The 23,881-nt window shown below is 41.7% G+C and overlaps 1 protein-coding gene across 22 annotated transcripts in view; it reads left to right on the forward strand.

Annotated features, from left to right (window-relative positions):
* Positions 1-1,184: 1,184 nt before the first annotated feature.
* QRICH1 (glutamine rich 1) overlaps positions 1,185-23,881 on the forward strand; it is a 52,360-nt gene continuing 29,663 nt past the window's right edge. Inside the window, exons 1-4 of one of the 22 annotated variants that reach the window (XM_034997836.1) lie at positions 1,185-1,354; positions 2,815-2,874; positions 2,979-5,083; positions 11,021-11,350. In XM_034997836.1, the coding sequence (XP_034853727.1) occupies positions 11,042-11,350 (309 nt within the window). In that variant the 5' untranslated portion in view covers positions 1,185-1,354; positions 2,815-2,874; positions 2,979-5,083; positions 11,021-11,041. Of the gene's footprint in view, positions 1,355-1,551; positions 5,084-9,039; positions 11,351-23,881 lie in introns of those variants that run through there. The other 21 variants (XM_034997841.1, XM_034997832.1, XM_034997834.1 and 18 more) reach the window with 21 other exon arrangements.

Consider the following 23,881-nt stretch of genomic DNA (forward strand, 5'->3'; position numbering starts at 1 on the left):
GTCTGTGTGTTATCTGTCTGCACTTCCAGCTCCTGAGGACCTTAGAGACTTGCTGGGGGTAGGAGGAGGTGCCCTGCACAGAGAGCAGTACTGACATCTTTGAAACCACTGGTGCACTTCTTAGTGCTCTAGGGCAGGGACCTGGGCCTGATTCGAAATCCTCTGCACCTGGTCTGGGGGGGCTGGCAGGTTCTGGGTGCTGTTCCACTTGTGCTAGAGGGATCTAGAGGGTTTGTGTCTGCCTGTGTGCCTAGGTAGATGAAAACAGACCTGGTTCTCAGTCCAATCATTCAGCAAATAATTATCAAGTGCCTACCACGTGCCAGGCACAATGAGAAGAGGAAGACTTGTGCGACGGCCTTCTAAGTTGACCGTCTAGTTAGGCAGACAGAGGGTGACCAGGCACTGTGCAAGAGAGCTCTCCCTGGGGCCTGTGCAAGGCGGGAGGAAGTTCCTGACCAATCCTGTGCCTAGACTACTCTCAGGAGGTGACTCCTTAGGGAACCCCTAAGGACCAAGGCGATGTTTGCCAGGGCAGGAGGAACAAGTGCAAAGGCCCTAAGGCCCTTTTAAAAAAAAGGCTATAGCCAACTGGTTGCCCTCTGGGGTAGTGTGGGCTACTCGCGTGTGCCTGCAGCTTTAACACCCTCCACATTTTCCCTGTATACAAACACCAGGCTACTAGAGGCCCGCTTTAAGGTGGACTGAGTTGCGGAAGGCTGGATTAGGACGACAGGCTATTGAGGAGGGGGTTCCCAAATGTTAAGGACTCCTGCACGAGAGGAACTCTGGGCTTCTCAGGTGGGACGATGGTACGGGGGCGCAGAGCCTAGGTCAGGGGCTGTGGGGTCTACCTTAAGCAAGAGACGGGGCCCCGCCCCACGTGGGGCTACGCGACTGAAGGAGGCCCAGGCACGCTGCAGAAGGGTCCAGAGAGCAAGCCTGGAGCCCCAACCCGCCCAAGCTCCCAACTCGAAAGGCCGAACTCCGGCCCTGACTCCGCCCAGCATGGAGGGGCGTCCGAGGGCGGGGCGCTCCGCCCTACACTCCTGGCTCTACTCGCCGTTTCTGCAGCCGGAGGCCCGGCCTCTCGCCTCGGCAGAAGCGTTCCCTTTAAGGTTGGCCAGGAGGCCGTCTCAATTCTCGCGGGATCCGACGCTTCGGTTATCGCGAGAGGAGCATTCGGCACCCATTGGCTGTGAGGGTTGAATGTAAGATGGCGCCCAGGGAGCTGTGAGGGGAAAATCCTGTCGGTCTTGGAGCGGCGACGGCGGAACCGGGGCCCCGAGCGGTGCGGCGGGGCCGGCGGGTAGAGCGGCGGCGGCGGCGGCGGCGGCGACGACGACGTCGCCGGGTGAGGGCTGCAGTAGGGGCAGGGATGCGGCGAACCTGCGGGCCTGAGACAGCGGGCCCACCCCACACAACGGCGGGCGGGGGCGGGCGGGCGGGCCGCTGCCGCTGGGCCCAGGAGACCTCGGGGCGGCTCCGGAGCGGAGAATGTCCCTGGGCTCGCGCGCCTCCGCCCCTTGTGGGGTGGGGAGAGGCAGGTCGGGGACTCGGGTGGGCGCGGCGCGCGAACGCGCCCTGGTGCTCGCGCGCGGCCGGGCCTGTTTATACGCGGGCACGCGCGCGCTGTGCGGCCCTTGGGGCGCGCGTGGCCGCCGACGTGCGCGTTCGCGGTTCGGATATCTCCGCTCCTGGTGCTGCGGCTCTTGGGCAAGAGCGGCTTTCTGTGGCGCGCGCCCGCCCGCCCGCGACCCCCGGCTTCGGGGCGCGCGCCCTGCTGTTGGGTGGCGGCGCCGCCGCCGCGAGGACGCGCAGGACACCTCTGCTGCGTGGAGCGGCGGCGAGCTGGCGGGCAGCTCGCAGTGTGAGGAAGGTTGTGGGTTGGGCCCTTCCTGCTCTGGTGACGTCCCCGGACCGCCGTGGCCTAGGCCTGGGGAGAAACCAACCGGCTTTGCCGTCTGACTGGAGACTCCGCTCTTCTGCGAGGCGAGCGAGATTGCTCGTTCTTCTCGAAGAATGCAGTGACCTGAGGCCAATGTGCGGGGAGGGTGCTGCCCTGTTTCTGAAACTGAGCCCTGTAGGTCTGTGAGGGCAGCGAGCCCCCTCGAGTTTCCTCACCTTGTTCTGGTGCTTTGTGCTGGAGAGGGAAGGTTAATCCTGGAAGGCTCTTCAGCGGTACCTGCTTTCTTGTCATTGTAAAGTAATTCTTGCATAAGCGCAATTCCTACACGTCACCTCTGTGCGCTCCGGAAGGGGATCCTCTTCTGTGGTCGTGAAACTACCCGAGTTTTAAAATTCCACTTCAAATCCTTAAATGCAGCCTTTTCTTCTGTGCGGGTGGGAGGAGCTTACTTGTATTCTGTTAAGACTAAGGAAGGCCCGCTATCGATCAGCCAAAAAAGTTGCCCAGAACAAAATTAAACAACCTGAGAAATCTGTGCTTTGCCTTCTTTTATAATTACAAAATTCTCCAACAGAAATTTCTAAAATCTGTTCATATATCACTGCAGAAGTCACTTTTGATGTAGAATTTCAATTCTTTTCAGCTTTTTTTGTTGTTCTGGTACTAGGGGAGTTCTAGGTTTGTCCTAGAGAAATATGCACTTCTTTTTTCTAAGACAAGACATCAGACTGTTTTACAGTCTTGGTTAATTAAGTTGAAGGAAAAAGGAACTAAGGAGGTAAAATTAGCAACCAAATTTAATAATGATGGGGGTAGTTCTTTTAATATACTGTATTTTAAGAACAAAGTTAAAATTTAAAAAGAGGCTTAGGATGGAAAGGACTTCTTTGTTCTATCTTCTTCAGAATGTTACAAGTCTTAAGAACTCAGGACAAGCAGCAGAAATACATGCAACATGGTGACTGGTGAGTTAAAATCATTCGTATGCTGGAAATATGTGTGCAGTCTTTTTCCTCGTAGTATTGAAACATTACAAATCCTGCCAATCATTCTGGGTGCTGTCTGACAGAAACTACTAAGTGCTGGGAAATCGAAGATGTGGGAGAACTGCATCTTTGAATCCAGCCACAGTTTGCTGCTTGAACACTTTTCTTCTCTTGAAATGTAAGTCAATGCAACTTTCAGGTTTTAGCATTAGGACACATCAGCTTTTCTAAGGACCTTAAATGGTTAAAGAAAAGCTGTAAAGTTTGATATAGGCTTAAAATTTTAATATACCTTTTAGGCCTGCTTATTCTGGGATATCTTTGTTTTTAACTGTTAAGTTTGAGATCTGCCTTTTAAATTGGTGTTTGTAGATAATATTTTTTGTAAGCTCATTAATTTAGATTTACCTACTAGAAGATGTCTTACTTCCAGCCCTCTGTGATGAATAATTTGTGTACCTTTTCATGAACCTTTGCTTTCCACATTCCCTTTCCAGCTTACATTGTTGCCATTTCACACAAAAGATCAAATAGAGATTCAAATTTCTTACAAATTTGAATTGCTCCCTAAATTAGGTAACCAAAGTCAGGGGCTCTAGGTATGGCTGTCTTCCATTATGACAGCTTCAGAATCAGGGATCTCTTCCTTAAAGCTTGCATGCTGTCTTTTAATCAGTTGTGGTTTGTTCTTTATGTGTCATGCTTTTTGCTTGTCTACTTTTTAAATGGCCACTCTTTATCTATAGTCTTATATTTCTCAGCCTCAGAATGAGATGTTATATGAACACCTGTTCTTTTCTGTTACTTTGTACTTAGTTGCCCTGCATTTTGTTCCAGATGTTTTAAGTCCTCTTCAGGCTAAATGCTCCATTTGTCACACTGGATTGTGATTTCTGATTTTGGCTGCATGAACAAATGATAGATTAACCTCTTGCTTTGCTGAAAAGGGGGAAAGAATGAACCTTTGGTGTCACACTTGAGGCTAGAGCGAAATTGTAGGTAGAGCTGGTTGGCTGTGTCAGAAAGCTTTTTTTTTTTTCTTTTTTGAAATATCTATCTGTAAATTCAGGTGGATCTGTATAAAATTTAATGAAAAGTTAATTGTAATGAAAAGTAAAATGAACCACTGTGTAACTACCACCTCTTCAAGAAGTGGAACAGTGCTAGCACCACTGCACCGTTCATTGGTCCCTTCCTAGTCATAGCTTCTCAACCACTAGAGATAATTTTCATTCTGACTTCTGTGACAATCGTGTTTTTTCTTTTTACTTTTATCACCTTCATATCCCTCAACAACATAGTTTTGTTTGCTTTTGAGTTTTATGTAAATGGAATCATGCTGTATTTTATGTTTTTCTTCTTTTAGCGTTGCTAAATTCATCCATGTTGTGTGCTACTGTAGTTCATTCATTCCAGTTTCTTTGTAGTATTCAGCTATGTGACTGTATCACAATTTACTTATCCCTTCTACTATTGATAGACATCTAGCTTTCTTCCGGTTTGGACTGTTATTAACAGTACTACTGGGAACATTCTTGTATAAGTACCTTTCTATATGTGTGTGTCATACACACCTAGGAATAGAATTCCTGGGTTATATGGAGGGAGTATTGTCAGCTTTACTAGTTAATGCAAATGGTTGTGCCAGTTTACAGCCCATCAGTCTTTGGTGGGAATGTGAATTTAAGATCCTGGTTGAAAGTGTGTTGTCCAAAAATAGAACCATGGCAAAAATGCCCCTAAATCAGGGATTCCTCTGGTAAAGGCATGGGGTAGATGAATGGCCCAATAGGATAATTAATACCTATCACAAACCCTATGTTGGTTTAGTATCTTTTAAGAATAGAAGCGTATCTCCCAATTTCCTTCTTTGAAATGATTCTTTATGTTAATTAGGACAAATGTGACTGCAACTCCTTAAAATAGAAATTGATTTCTTTTTTAATGTGAATGTGTTCTTCAAGCCAGACTTACAAAGCTATGAGGAGCCATCTACACATAGAGTAGATGTGAACCGTGAGAGGGGCCCAGTAACATGACTGGGTAAACAGGAAGAGGCAGGGCTCTGAGGCAGCTCAGAGTTTCTTCTTTTAGTCCATCTCATATTCAAGACCCACCTTGTGGAACTGCATGGGGAACTGGGAAGAGGTATCAGAAATTTGAGGCGACCCAAGATAGGATGATTCTGGTGAGTACTTAAGTCTTCCTTTAGTACCTAAATAGAAAAAAGAAACTGGCAAAGAGACGTATAAAAATGTAATAGATTGTTCCTTTAGAATAAACTTTGTCCATCATACCTTCTTGTGTTCTAGCTATAAAATAATAAAAGTAATGATAACTTTAATACATTGAGGGCCTAAATCTATGTCAGACACTGTGCTACGCTCCAGTAGAAGGTACAGGGGAACTACTAGTGATTAATAGGTGTATACAAGTGAAAATTTCCTAGGTCTGTTGGTGTGGGGTTTGTCTGTTTATTGTTTTGCAAAGCAGCTATGCTTAAAAGTATTCAGAAGCAAATGCTTGTTTACAGACTCCCCTACCCCAGTGAGCCCCAAAGTGTTTTCCTCGCTCTTTCCTTTTTGACTCCCGGAAATTGGGAGTATTCAACTATCCCTTCAGCTTCATGTTTTTTTGAAGTATTTTAATTAATCGTTTATTTACTGCTCCTCACCAAGTCTTTGACTTGGAGCTGATTAAGAATCTTGCTTCTTTGGGGTGGGGAGAGAGTTTCTCTATTTCTCCATTACCAAGGCTCACCCTTGTATCTCTTGAGAGCAGCACCTTGAAGAAGTTAACAGTCTTCATTATTATGCAAGCTCTGGTGCTTGATGATTTTGTCTTTAAGAGTTTCAGATTTTGAGGGAAAAATCATGCTATGATCAGCCAGAATTGTTTGTGTCTGTTACTGTTACTGTGGTATAATCACTGTGTAAAAAGATTAATTTTTAATTATCTTTTTGATTTAATACAAATTGTGGAAAATACAGGGGAGTATTAAACAGGAAGAAATATAAGTCCTCTGTGATTCTACCACCAAGACATAACTACTATTGGCAGGTCTTTTTGCATTTTTTTCCTTAGGCGTATAAACAATACTGGGATATATAAATACAATTGTATTGGTTTCCTTTTCACACATAACTTATTCTGTGGTGTTAAATTTAAAAATTTAAATTAACTTTGTGTTGAGGGGACAAGGAATCTTCCAGATATTAACATTTCCCTCTCTCTCTCTCTTTTTTTTTTTTTTGCTACTGTGTTAACGGAAAGATCTGTAGAACACTTAGTAAATGCTTAGGAGTGGACTTTCTTTATATGAATTTGGTATATGATAACAGTGGCATTTCAAGTCAGTTGGCAAAGGAATTTCAATAATTCAATAAATAATACAGGGATGAGTTGTTTGCTCTTTGGAAAAAATAAAATTAGACTTGTACCTCACATTATGCAAAATAAATTTTAAATGGATCAAAGCATTCTATTAAAAAATTACACTGTAAGTCAAAAAAATTATAGGTGATTAACGACCTGATTTTATGGTAGGGAGGGCTTTTTCTGAGCATAAAAACAAAGGAAGAAACCATGATCACCACTATTGAGAATTTGCTTAATTTTTCTGTGGGTTTTTTTTTTTTTTTTTTTACTCACTGACTAGTCTAAAATATTTAAATATTATTTCTGAAGCTTTCCCTCCACCCCCCACCCCTTCTAAACAGCACTTTTGTGTCAGGTCAAATGCTGACTTAGTGTATTTTCATTATTGGGATGTGTCAGTCTGGTGGATACTGCCAAGTGAGCAGGTTAAAAGGACAAGAAATGAAGCCATGTGTGTTTTAGTCTGTATAAATGGGCAGATTGGAATGTTCTTTCAAATTGGCCTTTTCCATTAAATATTTATGTTCTCCAGGGGGCGCCTGGCTGGCTCAGTAGAACATACAACTCTTGATTTCTGGGTTGTGAGTTTGGGCCCACCTTGGGTGTAGAGATTACTTAAAAATAAAATCTTTTTTTTTTTTTTTTTAAGATTTTACTTATTTATTTGACAGAGAGATAGAGAGACAGCACAAGTAGGCAGAGTGGCAGGGAGAGGGAGAAGCAGGCTTCCCACTGAGCGGGGAGCCCGATGCGGGGCTCGATCCCAGGATCCCGGGATCATGACCTGAGCCAAAAGCAGCCGCTTAGCCGACTGAGCCACCCAGGCGCCCCTAAAAATAAAATCTTAAAAAAAATTTTTTTAGGTTCTCCATTGAGTCCATTATTGGTTAATATTTTTAGCTTCCTCTGATTCATTGGTTCTCAAAGGATTCTTTGGACTTGTACAGACAGAGTCCGTGAAGAACCTCCTAGGGGCTTAGTGAAAGAAAAAAAGCAATGGGAATTGGGAAGCTGTGGCTTCTGCTTGAAGCTCCACTAACTACAGTGGGCTCTAAGCTTGGAGCACTGCAGAGGGTTTTTATACTTTGTAGTCTAAACTGTTTAAAATACAAAAGGTGTCTTTATCATAGGATGTTTCAGATATTTCGCAAAGAAGAATAGGAAGAATATCTGTTGAGCCTATATCAACATTTTCTGAGTTTTATAGAATTTTCCTTCTTCAAACTGTTGGTGTTTTGTTTTAATGAAATCCTAAAGAATGAACTTTGAGACTTCATAGCAGAAACATTCCCAAGCTTTTATTCCATTCTTTTTTTTTTAATTTAATTAATTTTTGAGTAGGCTCCATGGGGCCCAACATGAGGTTCGAACTCACGACCCTGAGATCTTGACCTGAGCTGAGATCAAGAGTTGGACACTTAACTGACCGAGCCACCCAGGCACCCCTTATTCCATTCTTTCTGAGAGCTGAATATCCATCTTATTTGTCCTTTTTGGAATAAATTTATAGTTGGACTAGAGTTTCTTACAGTGATTTGTCTTTTTTTTTTTTTTTTAAGATTTTTTATTTTCTGACAGAGAGAGAGACCGCAAGAGAGGGAACACAAGTGGGGGGAGAGAGGGAGAGAAAAGTAGGCTTCCTGCAGAGCAGGGAGCCCGATGCGGGGCTTGATCCCAGGACCCTGGGATCATGACCTGAGCGGAAGGCAGACGCTTAACGACTGAGCCACCCAGGCGCCCCCTTATAGTGATTTATCTTAAGATCCTATTCTAGAAATACAGGTAGCATTTGTTTGGAGCAGAATGGTTTTTATCATCTTTGGAGCCTTTATTTAAAAAAAAAAAATAACATCCTGAGTTTAGTTTGGTATGAAATGCTGTATTCTAAAATGCTGTAAACTATTGATTAATTAGAAGCTCTACTCCCTTCGCTAAAGCTTGTGAAAAATAGAGGATGCAGGACTTTAGTTTCCTTATTTTACATAGTAGGAAGTCTAGAGATACTCTAAACTTAGTAAGTCTACAAGTAGAGGTTTAAAGCTATGAAAGTGATCATGGCAAAAATAACAATGTGATTGGCAGGGGTTGGTGAGAGGAGGATGATTTAAATGCCCTAAAGTTACCTTTCTGAAGGACAGGTCAGTGTTTAAAATTGGTAGATCAAGAAAGCATACTTGTTTTTTTGTGGGTTTTTTAAAATTATTTTTCTGTACTATTTGCATATTTTTTCTTAGAAAATGGGTGTGTTACTAGTACTTTCCCCCCACAACCAAAACAAAAACAAACCAGAAAACTAGGTTATAATTCTACCCTGAAAACTAAAGAAAAGTTGTTTCCAGAAAAAGAAGTTGGTGCGGTTCTCCTTTATATCTAATATCAGGCTTCAGATGAGGCTTAAGCCTCCTGATTACTGAAACTTGGAATAATGAAGGGAAATAAGTCACTAGAAGATTTAGGGCCTGCCTTTATCAAACAACATTTGTATGAAGGTTTTCTGATTCTGTAAACTTAATTTGTAACTTTTGGGGGTATTTGTGTTTGTTTGTATTTATTTTCTCCCAGATTTGAGGCAAAAAGAGGTTTTGCTACATGGTTCTCCATACTTTTTAAAAAAATTGCTTTGGGACGCCTGGGTGGCTCAGTTGTTAAGCATCTGCCTTCGGCTCAGGTCATGATCCCAGGGTCCTGGGATCGAGTCCCACATCGGGCTCCTTGCTCAGTGAGGAGCCTGCTTCTCCTTCTCCCTCTGCTGCTTCCCCTGCTTGTGCTCGCTCGCTCTCTGACAAATAAATAAATAAAAATCTTTAAAAAAATAAAAATTAAAAAATTGCATTGACACAGTAGCTATGATTCTAGTACAGTCTTCAGAATTCAAGCAGTCTCTCAGTATTTTATGGGAATGCAACTAATTGTTGAAGAAAATAAATTTGGGGAAATGTAAGTTTCAGTTGACCTCTGCCATTCTTTTATAATGGAGGTGGAAAACTGAAATATGTAACAGCATGGTAGAGAACCAGTTAATTATGTTCATATATCTCTCCTTTGTTCCTTTTTGAGCCAGAAGTGTAGGTGTGATTAGGTATTCAGAGTCAGTCACATGTTGAGCATTTTGTAATGTTGTTGGGGCTATATTATGAAAGCACCCAAATATAACTTGTATAGTTTACTTACAGTGTCCCACAGAAATGTTGCCAGTGTTAGTAACTTAATAGCAGTAAGAATCATATGTTTTCTTTGGTCTCACACTTGTCTGGATATATAGGTTCTTTCCCATGATATATACTAACCATTTACCAAGAAAAAGGGTAACATTTATGGTTGTAAGTTATAGATGTTACAGAGACAAAAGAGCCATAATCCTTCTTTTTTACATTCAATTGCAAATACAACATACATGTATATACATATATGTACCTACTGTGTGTCCGCCATTCAGAGAGTTTCGGGACACAGTCTTGTCTGCCAGGACTTTAGTCAGGTGGAAGAGATGAGATGATTACCCATATGCCTTATGTCTGTAACGTAAGGTAGAACATCGGGGCAGTGAAAGAGAGACTGGTATTTCTAGCCTTGATGCCCTTCTAGCCTTTCCTTGATGGCTCAAGGAAACAAATCACTTTTCCATTTGAGATTGACGGAGAGTCCTTTTTGGCAAAAAGGTTCACATGGTTTGTGTGACTCTCATATCCTGCTGCTGCTTTTGTTCTGGAGGTGGTTCTGATCCAGAGGGGAGGGAACGGTATGAAAGCAGCAGTGACAGGGCACTCAGCAGTCCATAGATAGATTGCATGGTTACCCCCTGGTAATTGAGAATTACTATCTATCCCTGCAGGTTAAATCTTAGGGTAAATACCACAATGAAAAACTTGCTGAATTAATTTCTGAATTTTAGTAGTGACCTAGTTAATTTAAAGCACTATTCAACTCCCTCCTCCCAACTAATTTTAATAATATTAGTTAGTACTTAAATAGTGCTATCTATGTTGGATGCTCTTCTAAGTACTTTACATATGTTTAACCTTTATGGCAATTCTGTATGGTAGATACTCTTTTGTCCCCATTTTATACACAAGAGAACTAAGGTTAACTAACTTGTCCAGGGTTTCAGCGCTAAGGAGAGATCAAGCTGGGATTTGGACCCTGGCAGGCTAGCTCCAAAATCCATGCTTTTGACCAGAAAGTTGTGCTATAAAACAATGTGAGCAGTATATGGCAAACGGATTTTTGGTGTTTCTGGTGGAAGATGAAGTATATATTCCCTTTCTCTAGGGTCTTGCTACAGCTAGATGGCAGATGTGTTCTTCACTCTAGGACATCATTGGCAGCAGAAATTGAACATGTCAATAGGAATCCCTGCTCCTAGCTTCCTTGGTAGTCCTCTCTGTGATGGTCACAGAGTAGTTTTGCATGTGACTTTTACTGTCCAGTGCTTGGCTCTGCAGAGAAGATGGCATTGACTTAGTGCTGGATGGAGAGTGTGTTTTCAGCCTGTTTCATCCAGTACTGTGACGCATGCCTTTGTTTTTTGTTTTCAGTGTGATAGTTTGATTTAAGAAATGTTTATAGAAACAATTTTTAGACACTGTTAACTAAAAAAAGAATAAGGGGGTATAATAACTTTATTTTGAATTCTAGATGTACAAAGCTGCCTTGAATATTCCACTCTGTTGCAAGCATGATTGCTCTGCATTTCAGAATATGAAAACAGTAGCATGATTTTGACTTCTGACATTTATTTTATTTCTAGGAACCCTGAGGACTCTGCAATATGAATAATTCTCTGGAAAACACCATTTCCTTTGAAGAGTACATCAGAGTAAAGGCGCGGTCTGTCCCGCAACACAGGATGAAGGAATTTCTGGACTCGCTAGCCTCTAAGGGGCCGGAAGCCCTTCAGGAGTTCCAGCAGACAGCTACCACTACCATGGTGTACCAACAGGGTGGGAACTGCATTTACACAGACAGCACCGAAGTGGCTGGGTCTTTGCTTGAACTTGCCTGTCCAGTCACCACCAGTGTTCAGCCACAAACCCAACAAGAACAGCAGATTCAGGTTCAACAGCCACAGCAGGTTCAGGTAAAAGGGAGATGTTGAGGTGCATTCTGTTTAACAGATTTTATTTGCCTTCAGGGTTTTGGTTAGTAGGAACATCACATCTTATATACAAATGTCCAAGGTTGTTTTCACTAAGGGGAGTACTCTGGTATTTTAAAAAACATTTTATTTAACATAAAGGCTTTCATAGTACAGACTAAAAATATTTGCAACTACCATAAACTAAAAAGATTACAGATACTTGCCATTTGCTTTGGAGAATTGAACAGTATAGGAATTAGTGGTCTTCTGGGACTGGATTTGGATGTGACACAGCTGTGTGTAACTGAAGGTTCCCTTTTGTCTGTGTCACCCTGAACAGATCAAGGGCAGAGGAGGGGCTCGTGTTAGCTCATTATTTAAAGCATGACGTTTGAAACTTGTTTTAAAATGGATATGATATATTTTAGTGATCTTCATTTAGTTTTGTGGTTCCCTGACTTAGATCACTTGTAGATTTCTAGGTCTGCATTTACTATTTGTAATCCTCAGGAAATAATGCTAATTGATAATGAGCTTACAGAAAGAGGAGAAACTTAATACATTTGCTGAGAAGGTAAAAGTGCCTCTTTAGGGGTTCCTTATATGAAACTGACAGTATGCTCCATTTACAAATGCTGCTTTCTTGCTCCTGTCTATTGTGATTCTGTTTCATTCTGCCCTCACTGCTTTTTCCACCAAGAGAATTAGAAAGGGTAGAACCTCACGGACGGGCAAGGACTGTGGAGAGGTGTGTCTGATGAGATAGAAAGACTGTGGCCTCTTTGCTTCTTAGGAATGCAGGCAGGTATATTGGAAGGACCTGGGCTCTGGAGTAGGATTCCTAGGTTTAAATCTGGCTTGACCTACTATTTGTTGACATGATTTAAATCTTTTCAGCCCTAGATTTTTCATCTGTTAAATTTAGTGAGACTGAATGAGATAATAGGCAAGAAAACATTTAGCACGTGGAGGAATGCAGTCATTGTTTTTTCCTTTTTTTTTTTTTTTTTAAGATTTTATTTATTTGACAGAGAGCACAAGCGGGGAGCAGCAGGCAGTGGGAGAGGGAGAAACAGGCTTTTCGCTGAGCAGGGAGCCTGATGCAGGTCTCAGTCCCAGGACTCTGGGATCATGACCTGAACTGAAGGCAGACTTTTTTTTTTTTTTTTTTAAAGATTTTATTTATTTATTTGACAGAGAGGGACACAGTGAGAGAGGGAACACAAGCAGAGGGAGAGGGAGAAGCAGGCTTCCCGCGGAGCAGGGAGCCCGATGTGGGGCTCGGTCCCAGGACCCTGGGATCATGACCTGAGCCGAAGGCAGATGCTTAACGACTGAGCCACCCAGGCGCCCCTGAAGGCAGACTCTTAACCAACTGAGCCACCCAGGTGCCCCTGTTTTTTCCATTCTTTATAAGGAAGGAGGGGTACAGGAAAGGTAGATAAGAGGAGGCTGACTTTTTGGTTTGAGAAATTATTCTGCTGTTACTTACAGCATGGACTTCCTTTTTCCTAAGATTAAAATGGTTTGGGATATGGGCGTCAGACTGGCTAAATCCGTAGAGCATGCGATGTGACTCTTGATCTTGGGGTCTTGAGTTCAAGCCTCATGCTGGGCATAGAGCTCACTTTAAAAAAATAAAAGGGAAAAAGAATGGTTTGGGATTTGAGTCTAAAGTGTTGTTGGAGACTTTATGTTTAAGATGGCTGACCTCAGTTATTAACATCATCTTCTTTCCTCAAAACACCTGTAAATAAAAGAAGAAATATAAATATAATAAATCCATGAGATACAGGCACTGAGCATGGAGCTTGCTTAAGATTCTTTCTCTCCCTCTGCCACTCCCACCACTTGCGCGCTCTCTCTCACTTAAAAAAACAAAAAACAAAAAACTCTTACAGCAGATACAGTTTCATTAATTACTGGCTTAAGCCAGAGGGATTTAATTTTTCTAAAAGTTGGCTTTGTAGATTTAATTTAAATAAAGATTAAATTGATACTAATTAATGTTACTTACGTGAAAATTGACATTGTTAATCTAAAGCTACCAAAATCATGAGCCAGATAATATGACTGTCGATACAACTTAAAGACTTCGAAAAAAACATTTTTTTTCTGAGTGACATCAGAATCAAATATATGCCTCGCAGTTACAAAATTATTATACAGGGGTGCCTGGGTGGCTCAGTTGGTTAAGCCTCCAACTCTTGATCTCAGCTCAGGTCTTGATCTCAGGGTCGTGAGTTCAAGCCCAGCTTGAACGCTCAGCTCCATGCCCACTTAAAAAAAAACACCACAGAATTACTATACACACGTCAGTTTCTTGATCTCTTTTATAGGTCTATCTATACTCAGTTTAAAAGGATAGTTTTTTGGTTTTTTTTTAAGATTTTATTTATTTATTTGACAGAGAAAGAGAGCACAAGTAGGCAGAGCAGCAGGCAGAGGGAGAGGGAGAAGCAGGCTCTCTGCCCAGCAGGGAGCCGGACATGGGGCTCGATCCCAGGACCCTGGGATCGTGACCTGAGCCGAAGGCAGCCGCTTAACCAACTGAGCCACCCAGGTGCCCCAAAAGAATAGTTTTTGAAACTAAAAATAGCACATGAGACATAGGGAGGTCAAGTCCTATATCAGTAGATACTGTTTGCACCCAAACTGTTTTAACTGGAGCCTGTGCTTCTAAATAGTGTTTCTAATACATAAAGAACTCTTAGAAAGTAGAAAAAAATAATCTAGTAAAAAAAAATGAACAAAGGATATAAGTAGTTTATGGAAGAGGAAACACAGGTGGTGATCATAAGCATATCAGATGTTTCATACTACTGGTGATTATAGAAGTATAAATTTTAAAGGTGAAATATATTTCATTTATTAGATAGGAAAACATTTATAAAGATTTCACCCAGGACAGCAAGGATATGGAGAGGTTAAATTTGTAACTTTGGGGCGCCTAGGTGGCTCAGTCAGTTAAGCATCTGTCTTTGGCTCAGGTCATGATCCAAGGGTCCTGGGATCAAGCCCTGTGTCTGGCTTCCTGCTCAGCGGAGAGCCTGCTTCTCCCTCTCCCTCTGCTGCTTGTGCTCTTTCGTTTGCTCACTCTCTCTCAAATGAATAAATAATCTCTTTTTTTAAAAATGCGAAAAAAAATTAGTGTAACTTCTTGGAAGTGATTTTGGCAATACTTGTCAGATGTTTAAGTGTGTATACCTTTGGTTTTGCATTTGTGTTCACAGATATATGTGTATATAGGGGTATTCACTGCTGCACTAATAGTAGTAGTAATACTAGAAACAAGTCACTCAGTAAGGGAAATGGCAAAAATGGTACAATTGTAGTGTAGTGTCCTATGTGCCAGAAGAATGAGGTAGATCTATGTATTTTGACAGGGTAGGATGTTTAACACATTGCTGAGTGTCAAAACCAGTTTAGTATCACTGATTTTTAACATGTAGAATATAGTGGTCCTTAAATAATAGTAGTAAAATTCAAAACAGTAATTGGGTTCAGGAGTGGGGTGCTAAGGAGGAGAGCTCGAATTTTTATTTGTTTGTTTATTTTTAAGTAGGCTCCATGCTGGGCTTGAATTTTTAAGTAAACATGAGGGACTCCTGGATGACTCAGTCAGTTGAGCATCTGACTCTTATTTTCAGCTCAGGTTGTTGTCTCAGGTTTATGGGATCAAAGCTCTGCATTAGGCTCCCCACTTAGTGGGAGTCTGCTTCTCTCTCTTTCACTCTGCCTCTCCCCCTGCTCACATGTGCTCACTCTCTCTCTAAAAATAAATCTTTAAAAAAAAAAAAAACCATGAACTAATTTTGTGATGAAATGAAAGTGCTGTTTGGAAATATTTTGCTTTGAACTTGTAGGTATAGGGCAATGATTCTTTTTTTTTTTTTCTTTTATTGTTATGTTAATCACAATACATTACATCATTAGTTTTTGGTGTAGTGTTCCATGATTCATTGTTTGCGTATAACACCCAGTGTTCCATTCAGTACGTGTCCTCTTTAATACCCATCACCAGGCCACCTCTAGAACCCTGTTTGTTTCTCAGAGTCCATAGTCTCTCATGGTTTGTCTCCCCCTCCGAATTTCCCTCTTCATTTTTCCCTTCCTACTATCTTCTTTTTTTTTTTTTTTTTTAACATATAACGTATTATTTGTTTCAGAGGTACAGGTCTGTGATTCAACAGTCTTACATAATTCACAGTTCTCACCATAGCACATACCCTCCCCAATGTCTATCACCCAGCCACCCCATCCCTCCCACCCCCACCACTCCAGCAACCCTCAGTTTGTTTCCTGAGATTAAGAATTCCTCATATCAGTGAGATCATATGATACATGCCTTTCTCTGATTGACTTATTTTGCTCAGCATAATACCCTCCAGTTCCATCCATGTTGTTGCAAAAGGCAAGGTTTCATTCCTTTTGATGGCTGCATAATACTACATTGTGTGTATATACCACATCTTCTTTATCCATTCATCTGTCGATGGACATCTGGGCTCTTTCCATAGTTTGGCTATTGTGGACATTGCTGCTATAAACATCGGGGTGCATGTACCGCTTTGGGTCACTACATTTGTATCTTCAGAGTAAATACCCATTAGTGCAATTGCTGGGTCGTAGGGTAGCTCTATTTTCAACTTTTTGAGGAACCTCCATACTGCTTTCCAGAGTGGCTGCACCAGCTTGCATTCCCACCAACAGTGTAGGAGGGTTCCCCTTTCTCCACATCCCTGCCAACATCTGTCGTTTCCTGACTTGTTAATTTTAGCCATTCTGACTGATGTGAGGTGGTATCTCATTGAGGTTTTGATTTGGATTTCCCTGATGCCGAGTGATGTTGAGCACTTTTTCATGTGTCTGTTGGCCATTTGGATGTCTTCTTTGGAAAAATGTTTGTTCATTCTTCTGCGCATTTCTTGATTGGATCATTTGTTCTTTGGATGTTGAGTTTGATAAGTTCTTTATAGATTTTGGATACTAGTAGGGCAGTGATTCTTAACCTTTTCTTCCCTGTCCCAGACATCTTATGTCTCTATGTATAAAGTCCTTTGCTCTAGATGCTTGGGTACAATGGTGAACAAGACAGAAAGCTCCCTGATCTTGTGGAGCATAATATTATAGCTGGAAGGAGATAGATGGTACATAAGACAAATCTTGTTATAGGGGCGCCTGGGTGGCTCAGTTGGTTAAGCGACTGCCTTCAGCTCAGGTCATGATCCCAGGGTCCTGGGATCGAGCCCCGCATCAGGCTCCCTGCTCGGCTGAAAGCCTGCTTCTCCCTCTCCCACTCCACCTACTTCTGTTCCCACTCACGCTCTCTGTCAATTAAATAAATAAATCTTTAAAAAAAAAAATCTTGTTATATAGTGATGAATGCAGAGGAGTGAAATGAAGGTAGATGGGGGGATCAGGATAAGCCCCAGTGTGCTCTTTTTCTTTTTTTTTTTTTAAAGATTTTATTTACTTATTTTTGAGAGAGCGAGAGAGAGAGAGAACAAGTGGGGGGGGACAGAGGGAGAAGTAGGCTCCCCGCTGAGCAGGGAGCCCGATGTGGGACTCAATCCCGGGACCCTGGGATCATGACCTGAGCCAAAGGCAGACGCTTAACCGACTGAGCCACCCAGGTGCCCAGCCCCAGTGTGCTCTTAACATTGAGTTAAGACCAAAGGGTGTTGGCAGATGAACCATGGTGGTTATCTGAGGAAAGAGCATTCCAAATCAGAAAACCCTAAGGTGGGAGCCTGCTTATTTTAAAAAATGGCAAAAAGACTGGGGTGCCTGGGTAGCTCAGTTGGTTAAATGCCTGACTTGATTTTAGCACAGGTCTTGATCTCAGGGTAATGAGTTCAAGCCCCATGTTGGGCTCCACGCTGGGCTAGGAGTGTCTTAAAAAAAAAAAAAAGCAAAAAGGCATTGAATGAATGGATGAGGCTCGAGAGGTGACATATGTACATACTGAAATGTAGGTCTGAACAGACTTGCCTTCTCAATTTACATGGTTAAAAGACTCCTTGCCACATGGTACAGTTGACTCTTGAACAATGTGGGGTTAGGGATATTGACTCCCTGCACAGGTGGAAATCATGTAATTTTTTTTTTTTTAAGATTTTCATTATTTGTCAGAGAGAGAGTACACAAGCAGGGGGAGCGGCAGGCAGAAGGAGAAGCAGGCTCCCTGCTGAGCAGGACCCTGGGATCATGACCTGAATAGAAGGCAGCCGCTTAACCGACTAAACCACCCAGGCGTCCCTCTTCATATAATTTTCACTCCCCCAAAACTTAATAGCCTACTGTTGACTGGAAGCCTTACTGACAACATTAGCAGTCAATTAGCACATATTTTGTATGTTGTATGTATTATATACTGTATTCTCATAATCTAGAGAAAAAGTGTTATAAAGCAAATCATAAGGAAGAGAAAATATATTTTCTTTTTTTAAAGATTTTATTTATTTGAGAGAGTATGCGTGTGCATGGGAGGGTGGGGAGCAGAGGCAGAGAATCTCGTGGATTCCACGGAGCCCAATGTGGGGCAGGGCCCAATGTCGTAACCCATGAAATCATGACCTGAGCTGGACACTTAACCGATTGAGCCACCTAGGTGCCCCAAGAAAATACATTTTTAATACTATACTGCATTTATCAAAAAAAACTCCTGCCTATAAGTGGGCCCATGCAGTTCAAACCCAAGTTGTTCAAGGGTCAGCTGTATTGTGTCTCAACCTAACCCTTTTTTTTTTTTAAGGTTTTATTTATTTATTTGATAGAGGGAGAGTGAAAGGGAGAAGCAGGCTCCCTCCTGAGCAGAGACCCCGACATGGTGCTCAATCCCAGGACCCTGAGGCCATGACCTGAGCTGAAGGCAGACGCTCAACCAACTGAGCCACTCAGGTGCCCCTCAACCTAACCCTTTTGATAAGAATTAAAAATTATGTCTATATTAATGTTATTTAAAATTTCAAAACAGTTTACTGTCTTGAGAACCTAGGCTGTAAATTTCAAAACAATTTACTATCTTGGAACCTAGATTTTTTTTTTTTTATTGTGGCAAAATTAGATTGCTTTTTAAAAACTGTTAACCACCTTGGATAGCTTCCTCTGTCAGACTTCCTCATCTGTCCAGCCTAGAAGCAGCACATACATTGTTGGATTTGACACAGTAATTACATCCTTAGAACAGTTTTAGTGAATTGGTGGGAGACAAAGGTACATGTTAAAGGTTAATCACAAAAGTAGCTATCTGAGTAAGTCTCACTGTGTTCCTTTACTCTCTACTACTAACACAGTCACACTTCAGGCCACCAAATGTGTGGGTTTTTTCCCACATTGACCAATTCTCTGACATCAGCTAACTGTCCTCTAAAATTCAGTTGACACTGTCTACTTGGAGTTAGTGTCAGGTCCCACAACTTAAGGGATCAGTTCCACAAGACTGCCCTCCAGCTCATATACCGATCAAGTCCCAGGATATCACCTGTATTTCTGATTGACCAGCTATCAATTGAGGTTCCCACTACCCCTCCTCAGGTTTCATAATTTGTTAGAACAACTCACAGAACTCAAGGAAACACATTTACTGGTATATTGTATAATAAATGATATGATAGAAGATACAAATGAACAGCCAGATAAAGACATACAGGAGCCTCTGTCCATATGGAGTTGGGGTGCACCACATTCCTGGCATGTGAGTGTGTTAACCAACACAGTAGTTCCCTGAACCCTATACTTCTGGGATTTTTATGGAGGCTACATCACATAGGTATAATCCATTAGTAACTCAATTCTAGCCCCTCCTCCAGAGAATGGAGTGTGGGGCTGAAAGTGCCAAGCTTCTAATCATGGCTTCGTCTTTGTGGTGACCAGCCTCATCGAGGAGCCCACCAGGAGTTGCCTCATTAGAACACAAGATGCACCTAGCATTTTTATTATTGCTTATGAAATTACAAAGGTTTTAGAAGCTCTGGCCAGGAACCAGAGAAAACAAAATACATAATTTTTATTATATCAGAGTATCATACATCTAGTTAAGATAAGGAGGTACCTTCTAAAGGCAAAAACAAGAGCTGCCATGTAAATGCCTTGACAGTGTATACAGTACTAGGAAAGGCCCAAGTTTTCTGTTCCTGGTAGGTCAGCCTGAGCTGGGTAAAGGGGATTCATTTGGAACTTCCCTTTCAAGAACCCTCTTGAGTTGGTTGCTTCCTAAAGCATCCACATGGAGTTAAATGCATGTGCCAGGGAGAAGGCCTTCTCATGGTGAATCCCAGGGGTTGGGTTTCACTTAGCACCCATAAAATTGCTTGTTTCTTCGCTGCCCTTCTACAGGGCAGGAACTGAGGCTTCACACAAGGCTAGTTGGTCATTCTGGCCTCGCTAAGTGAAAGATACTTTGGGGAAGGGGACCTCTCATCACTTGCTGCTTTTGTTGTGAGAAGTAAAGATCTCAAGCCTTCAGTGGCTCAAAATGCAACTCTTCCTCATATGTCATTTCAACTTTTGTCCCTCTTCCTCTTTTTCTTCTTGCTGTTTAACATTTCCCCCATGCTGGATGGTCCCTAACCCCTCATGATAGTGTGGAATTAGTAAGAGTGAGAAAGAGTTAATCAAAAGCCATACTCAGCTCTGAGACAAACAGGAGTTTGGTCTGCCTCTGCAACTTTAGATATGTCATCTTAGGCAAGTGATTCAACCACAGAGTCCCATTTACTTATCTACATCATGAAAATAAAAGAATTTATGTTGTAGTTATACTTCGAGGATTATATAAAATAGTAAGTCCTAAACACATTGCCTGGCACATGGTAATCCTTTAATAAATAAGTAACAGCTGCTGCTGTTTTCTTCTTTCTCTTCTCCTCTTTAGTGCCATTCCTGCCTTGGGCCTCAGTTCCTTTTCAGGTATTTGAAAAGTACCCAAACATTTATAAACAAGTATTCCCACACTGTTGGTAGTGCCATTTTTATCCCCTTTTTCTTTTTTTCTTTTTTTCTTTTTTTAAGTAGGGCCCAGTGTGGAGCCCATCATGGGGCTTGAACTCAAGACCCTGAGATCAGGACCTGAGCTGAGCTCAAGAGTCAGATGCTTAACCAGCTGAGCTACCCAGGCACCCCATCCTTTTTTTTCTTTTAATACATAAACTGTTACAGATGCAATTCAAATCTCTAATAACTCCTCTGAACATTTGGTACAAATCCTCTCCCAGTGTAAATGCTATTTTAAAGTTTTCAATTGGTGTGATATTTTCTGTATCCACCTGGGTATTGGTTTTTAGTTATAAATATTAGATATTCCCTCTCATCCCTCTAGTTTATTCAGGAGAAATTGTCTAAAAAATTTGACTAGAGGATAGTAGTTAGCTCAAGGAATTTATGGGAGGACCAGAGAGTGGGTCTTGGAGACTGTGCAGCCAGGAACAGGACTCAGGTCACTTTGCTGGCCTGCTCTGGCAGAGACTTTCTGCCACACCCCTGGGCACAGGTTCTTGCTCTACCACAGTCCCGTTGGGATCTATGCCATCTTGCTCCATTTTTGCCACATTCTTCCACTCTCACCAGAAAATGGAGGTTGTGGTTCTTGCTGCCTCATGTTGCTCCCTTCTGAGTCAGATTTCATGCAGTGTGTCTAATTTGGGAAGCTTTGGTCACATGCCTGCACTCTAGCTGCAGGAGAGGTTCGGAGAGTGATTCTGGCTTCTGCCTTGGAGAGGCAACACTCAAATGATGATGTATTCTGCAAACATGGGTTTGCAGCCAAACATGGGACTACAGTCAGCTACTCTCTCACTGGCACATTGTGGGCTGATTGGGATCCTGATCAGCACTTTGGATTGGTGAACCATTTTATTGCTGCTTTCTCTGGCCCTTCATGTCCAGCCTTTTACTCACATTTAAATCTCTTCTCTTACCATATTTCTAAGTTCATTTGTATAAGAGTTTGGTAAATGTTTAATACTTGGGTAAAGCCTTTACTGTTTTCAGAAGCGTGTTATTTGAACAGAGAAATTCTACCAAGGTCCCTAAATTTTTGCTAGACTAGTTGTTAAATGGTGTAGGTAGGTTCCTACGTGTGTGATTCCTTACCTAGTGGGGTGTTCTTCTACCACGCTGAGGACTGTCCTCAACCATCCCTTCTCAGTGAGACTCCGAACATGAAATGGAACATGAGCCACATATGTTATTATAAGTTTTCTAATACTCTCTTTTTTAAGGGGGATAAAAGAAAAGTGAAATTGATTTTTTTAAGTCGCATTTTATTTAATCTAATATTTTAACATGTAATCAGTATAATATTAAAAACTATTTTCCTCTTTTTTGGTACAAATCCTTGAAATCTGGTTGTTTTTTTGTACTTGTAGCACATTACAGTTTGAACATTAAAAGTGATTGCTAACTACATTTAATGGGTATTGGACCAGTGCAGCTTCAGAGAAATGTGAGAGAAAAATTGCTTATTCTTTCTTGTGGAAATAAAGTAATTTTAAAAGTTGTTTATGATGGGGCGCCTAGGTGGCTCAGTCGTTAAGCGTCTGCCTTGGGCTCAGGTCGTGATCCCAGGGTCCTGGGATCGAGCCCCGCACCGGGTTCCCCGCTCCGCGGGAAGCCTGCTTCTCCCTCTCCCACTTCCCCTGCTTGTGTTCCCTCTCTCGCTGTGTCTCTCTCTGTCAAATAAATAAATAAAATCTTAAAAAAAAAAAAAAAAAAGAACAGCGCAGAAGATGCGCGTCCAAAAAAAAAAAAAAAAGTTGTTTATGAGGCAGAATTTGGAAATTGACCCAGCACACTCAGTTTATTCTCATTTATTTATTTAAGATTTATTTATTCATTTTAGAGAGGGGGAGGGGCAGAGGGAGACTCTCAAGCAGACTCTACACTGAGCACAAAACACCACATGGGGCTTGATCTCACAACCCTGAGATCATGACCTGGGCTGAAACGAAGAGTCGGCCGCTTAACTGACTTGACTGTGCCATCCAGGCGCCCCTGTTCTCCTTTAAATGAAATACTGGTTTTACACTTTAGCCAGAAGAAAAAAAATCAAGAAATGATACTATGTTTTTTCAGTTTTGTTTGTTTTAGTTTCAGTGATTGGATGAAAAGATTCCTAATAGGGGTGATACACGTTCATGGTTTCTCATTGTTCCTTAGTTGGAATACTCAGTCCAAATGTTGTGTTAAGCTCTGAATTACTTAGGTTCTGAATGACAGGAAAAAGGAAAAGATTATCCATTTGCAAACTAATGAAGAACATTGACAAGTCAGGGCCAATAAAATTTCTAGACTAGTGGTTATCCAGGTGACTAGAATCACCTGGAGAGGTTTTGTTTTGTTTTATTTTAAGATATTTATTTTAGAAAGAGAGAGAGTCTGGTGGGGGGCAAAAGGAGAGCGAATCCTGAAGCAGAACCCAACACAGGTCGATCTCACCATCCTGAGATCATGACCTGAGCAGAAACCAAGAGTCATCTGCTTAACCATCTTAGCCACCCAGGCGCCCCTCACCTAGAGAGTTTCTTAAAGTGAAAAATGGCTGGGGCACCTGGGTGGCTTATCATGGCTCCATGCACAGTGGGGAGTCTGCTTGAGAGTCTCTGCCGCTACCCCCCCACTCGTGCTCACAGGTGCACTCTCCTGAACTCAAGCGTGTGTGCATGCATGCGAGCTCTCTCTCTCTCTCTCTTTCTCTCAAATAAATAAATCTTAAAAAGGAAAAGAGAGAGTGGCTGCTTCCCTCACCCCACGCCCTGAATTCTGATTCAGTGTAGGTAGGACTGGGGTCAGTTCTGAATGTTCGCATTTTTCCCCAATTTTATTGAGATAAAATTGACATATAGCATGTGTAAGTTTAAGGTGTACAGCTTAATGATTTGACTTACATATATCATGAAATGATTATCACAGTAAGTTTAGTTAACTTCCATCATCTATGGAATGAAATCTGACTCAGAAGGGAGCATATAGATAAAAAAGATAAAGAAATATTTTCCTTTGTGTGAGAACTCTTAGGATTTACTCTTCTAACAACTTTTCTGTATACCACGCAACAGTATTAGCTACGGTCATCCTGTTGTACATTATATCCGTAGCACTTATGTATCTTAAAACTCTGAGTTTATACCTTTTGACCACATTCATCCAGTTCTTCCTCTTCCCCGCACCACTGCTTTTAGTAATCACAAATCTGATCTCTTTTTCTGAGTTTGTTCTGTTTTTTAGATTCCATATATATGAGATCGTGTAGTATTTTTGTCTGACTTATTATTAGCATAAAGCCCTCGTCCATCTGTATTTCATAAATGTCAGTATTTCTTCCTTTCTTATGGCTGAATAGTAGCCCATTTTTTATGTATTTCATAACTTCTTCATCCATTGACAGACACTTCCACCATTTTCATGTCTTATTTACTTTAAATAATGCTGTGAACATTGGGGTATAGATAGCTGACATGTTTTCATATCCAGAGAATTTTCATTTCTTTCTTTCTTTCTTTCTTTCTTTCTTTCTTTCTTTCTTTCTTT

This window comes from Mirounga leonina, unplaced genomic scaffold, assembly GCF_011800145.1.
Source record: "Mirounga leonina isolate KUSES-001 unplaced genomic scaffold, KU_Mleo_1.0 Mir_94, whole genome shotgun sequence".
NCBI lineage: Eukaryota > Metazoa > Chordata > Mammalia > Carnivora > Phocidae > Mirounga > Mirounga leonina.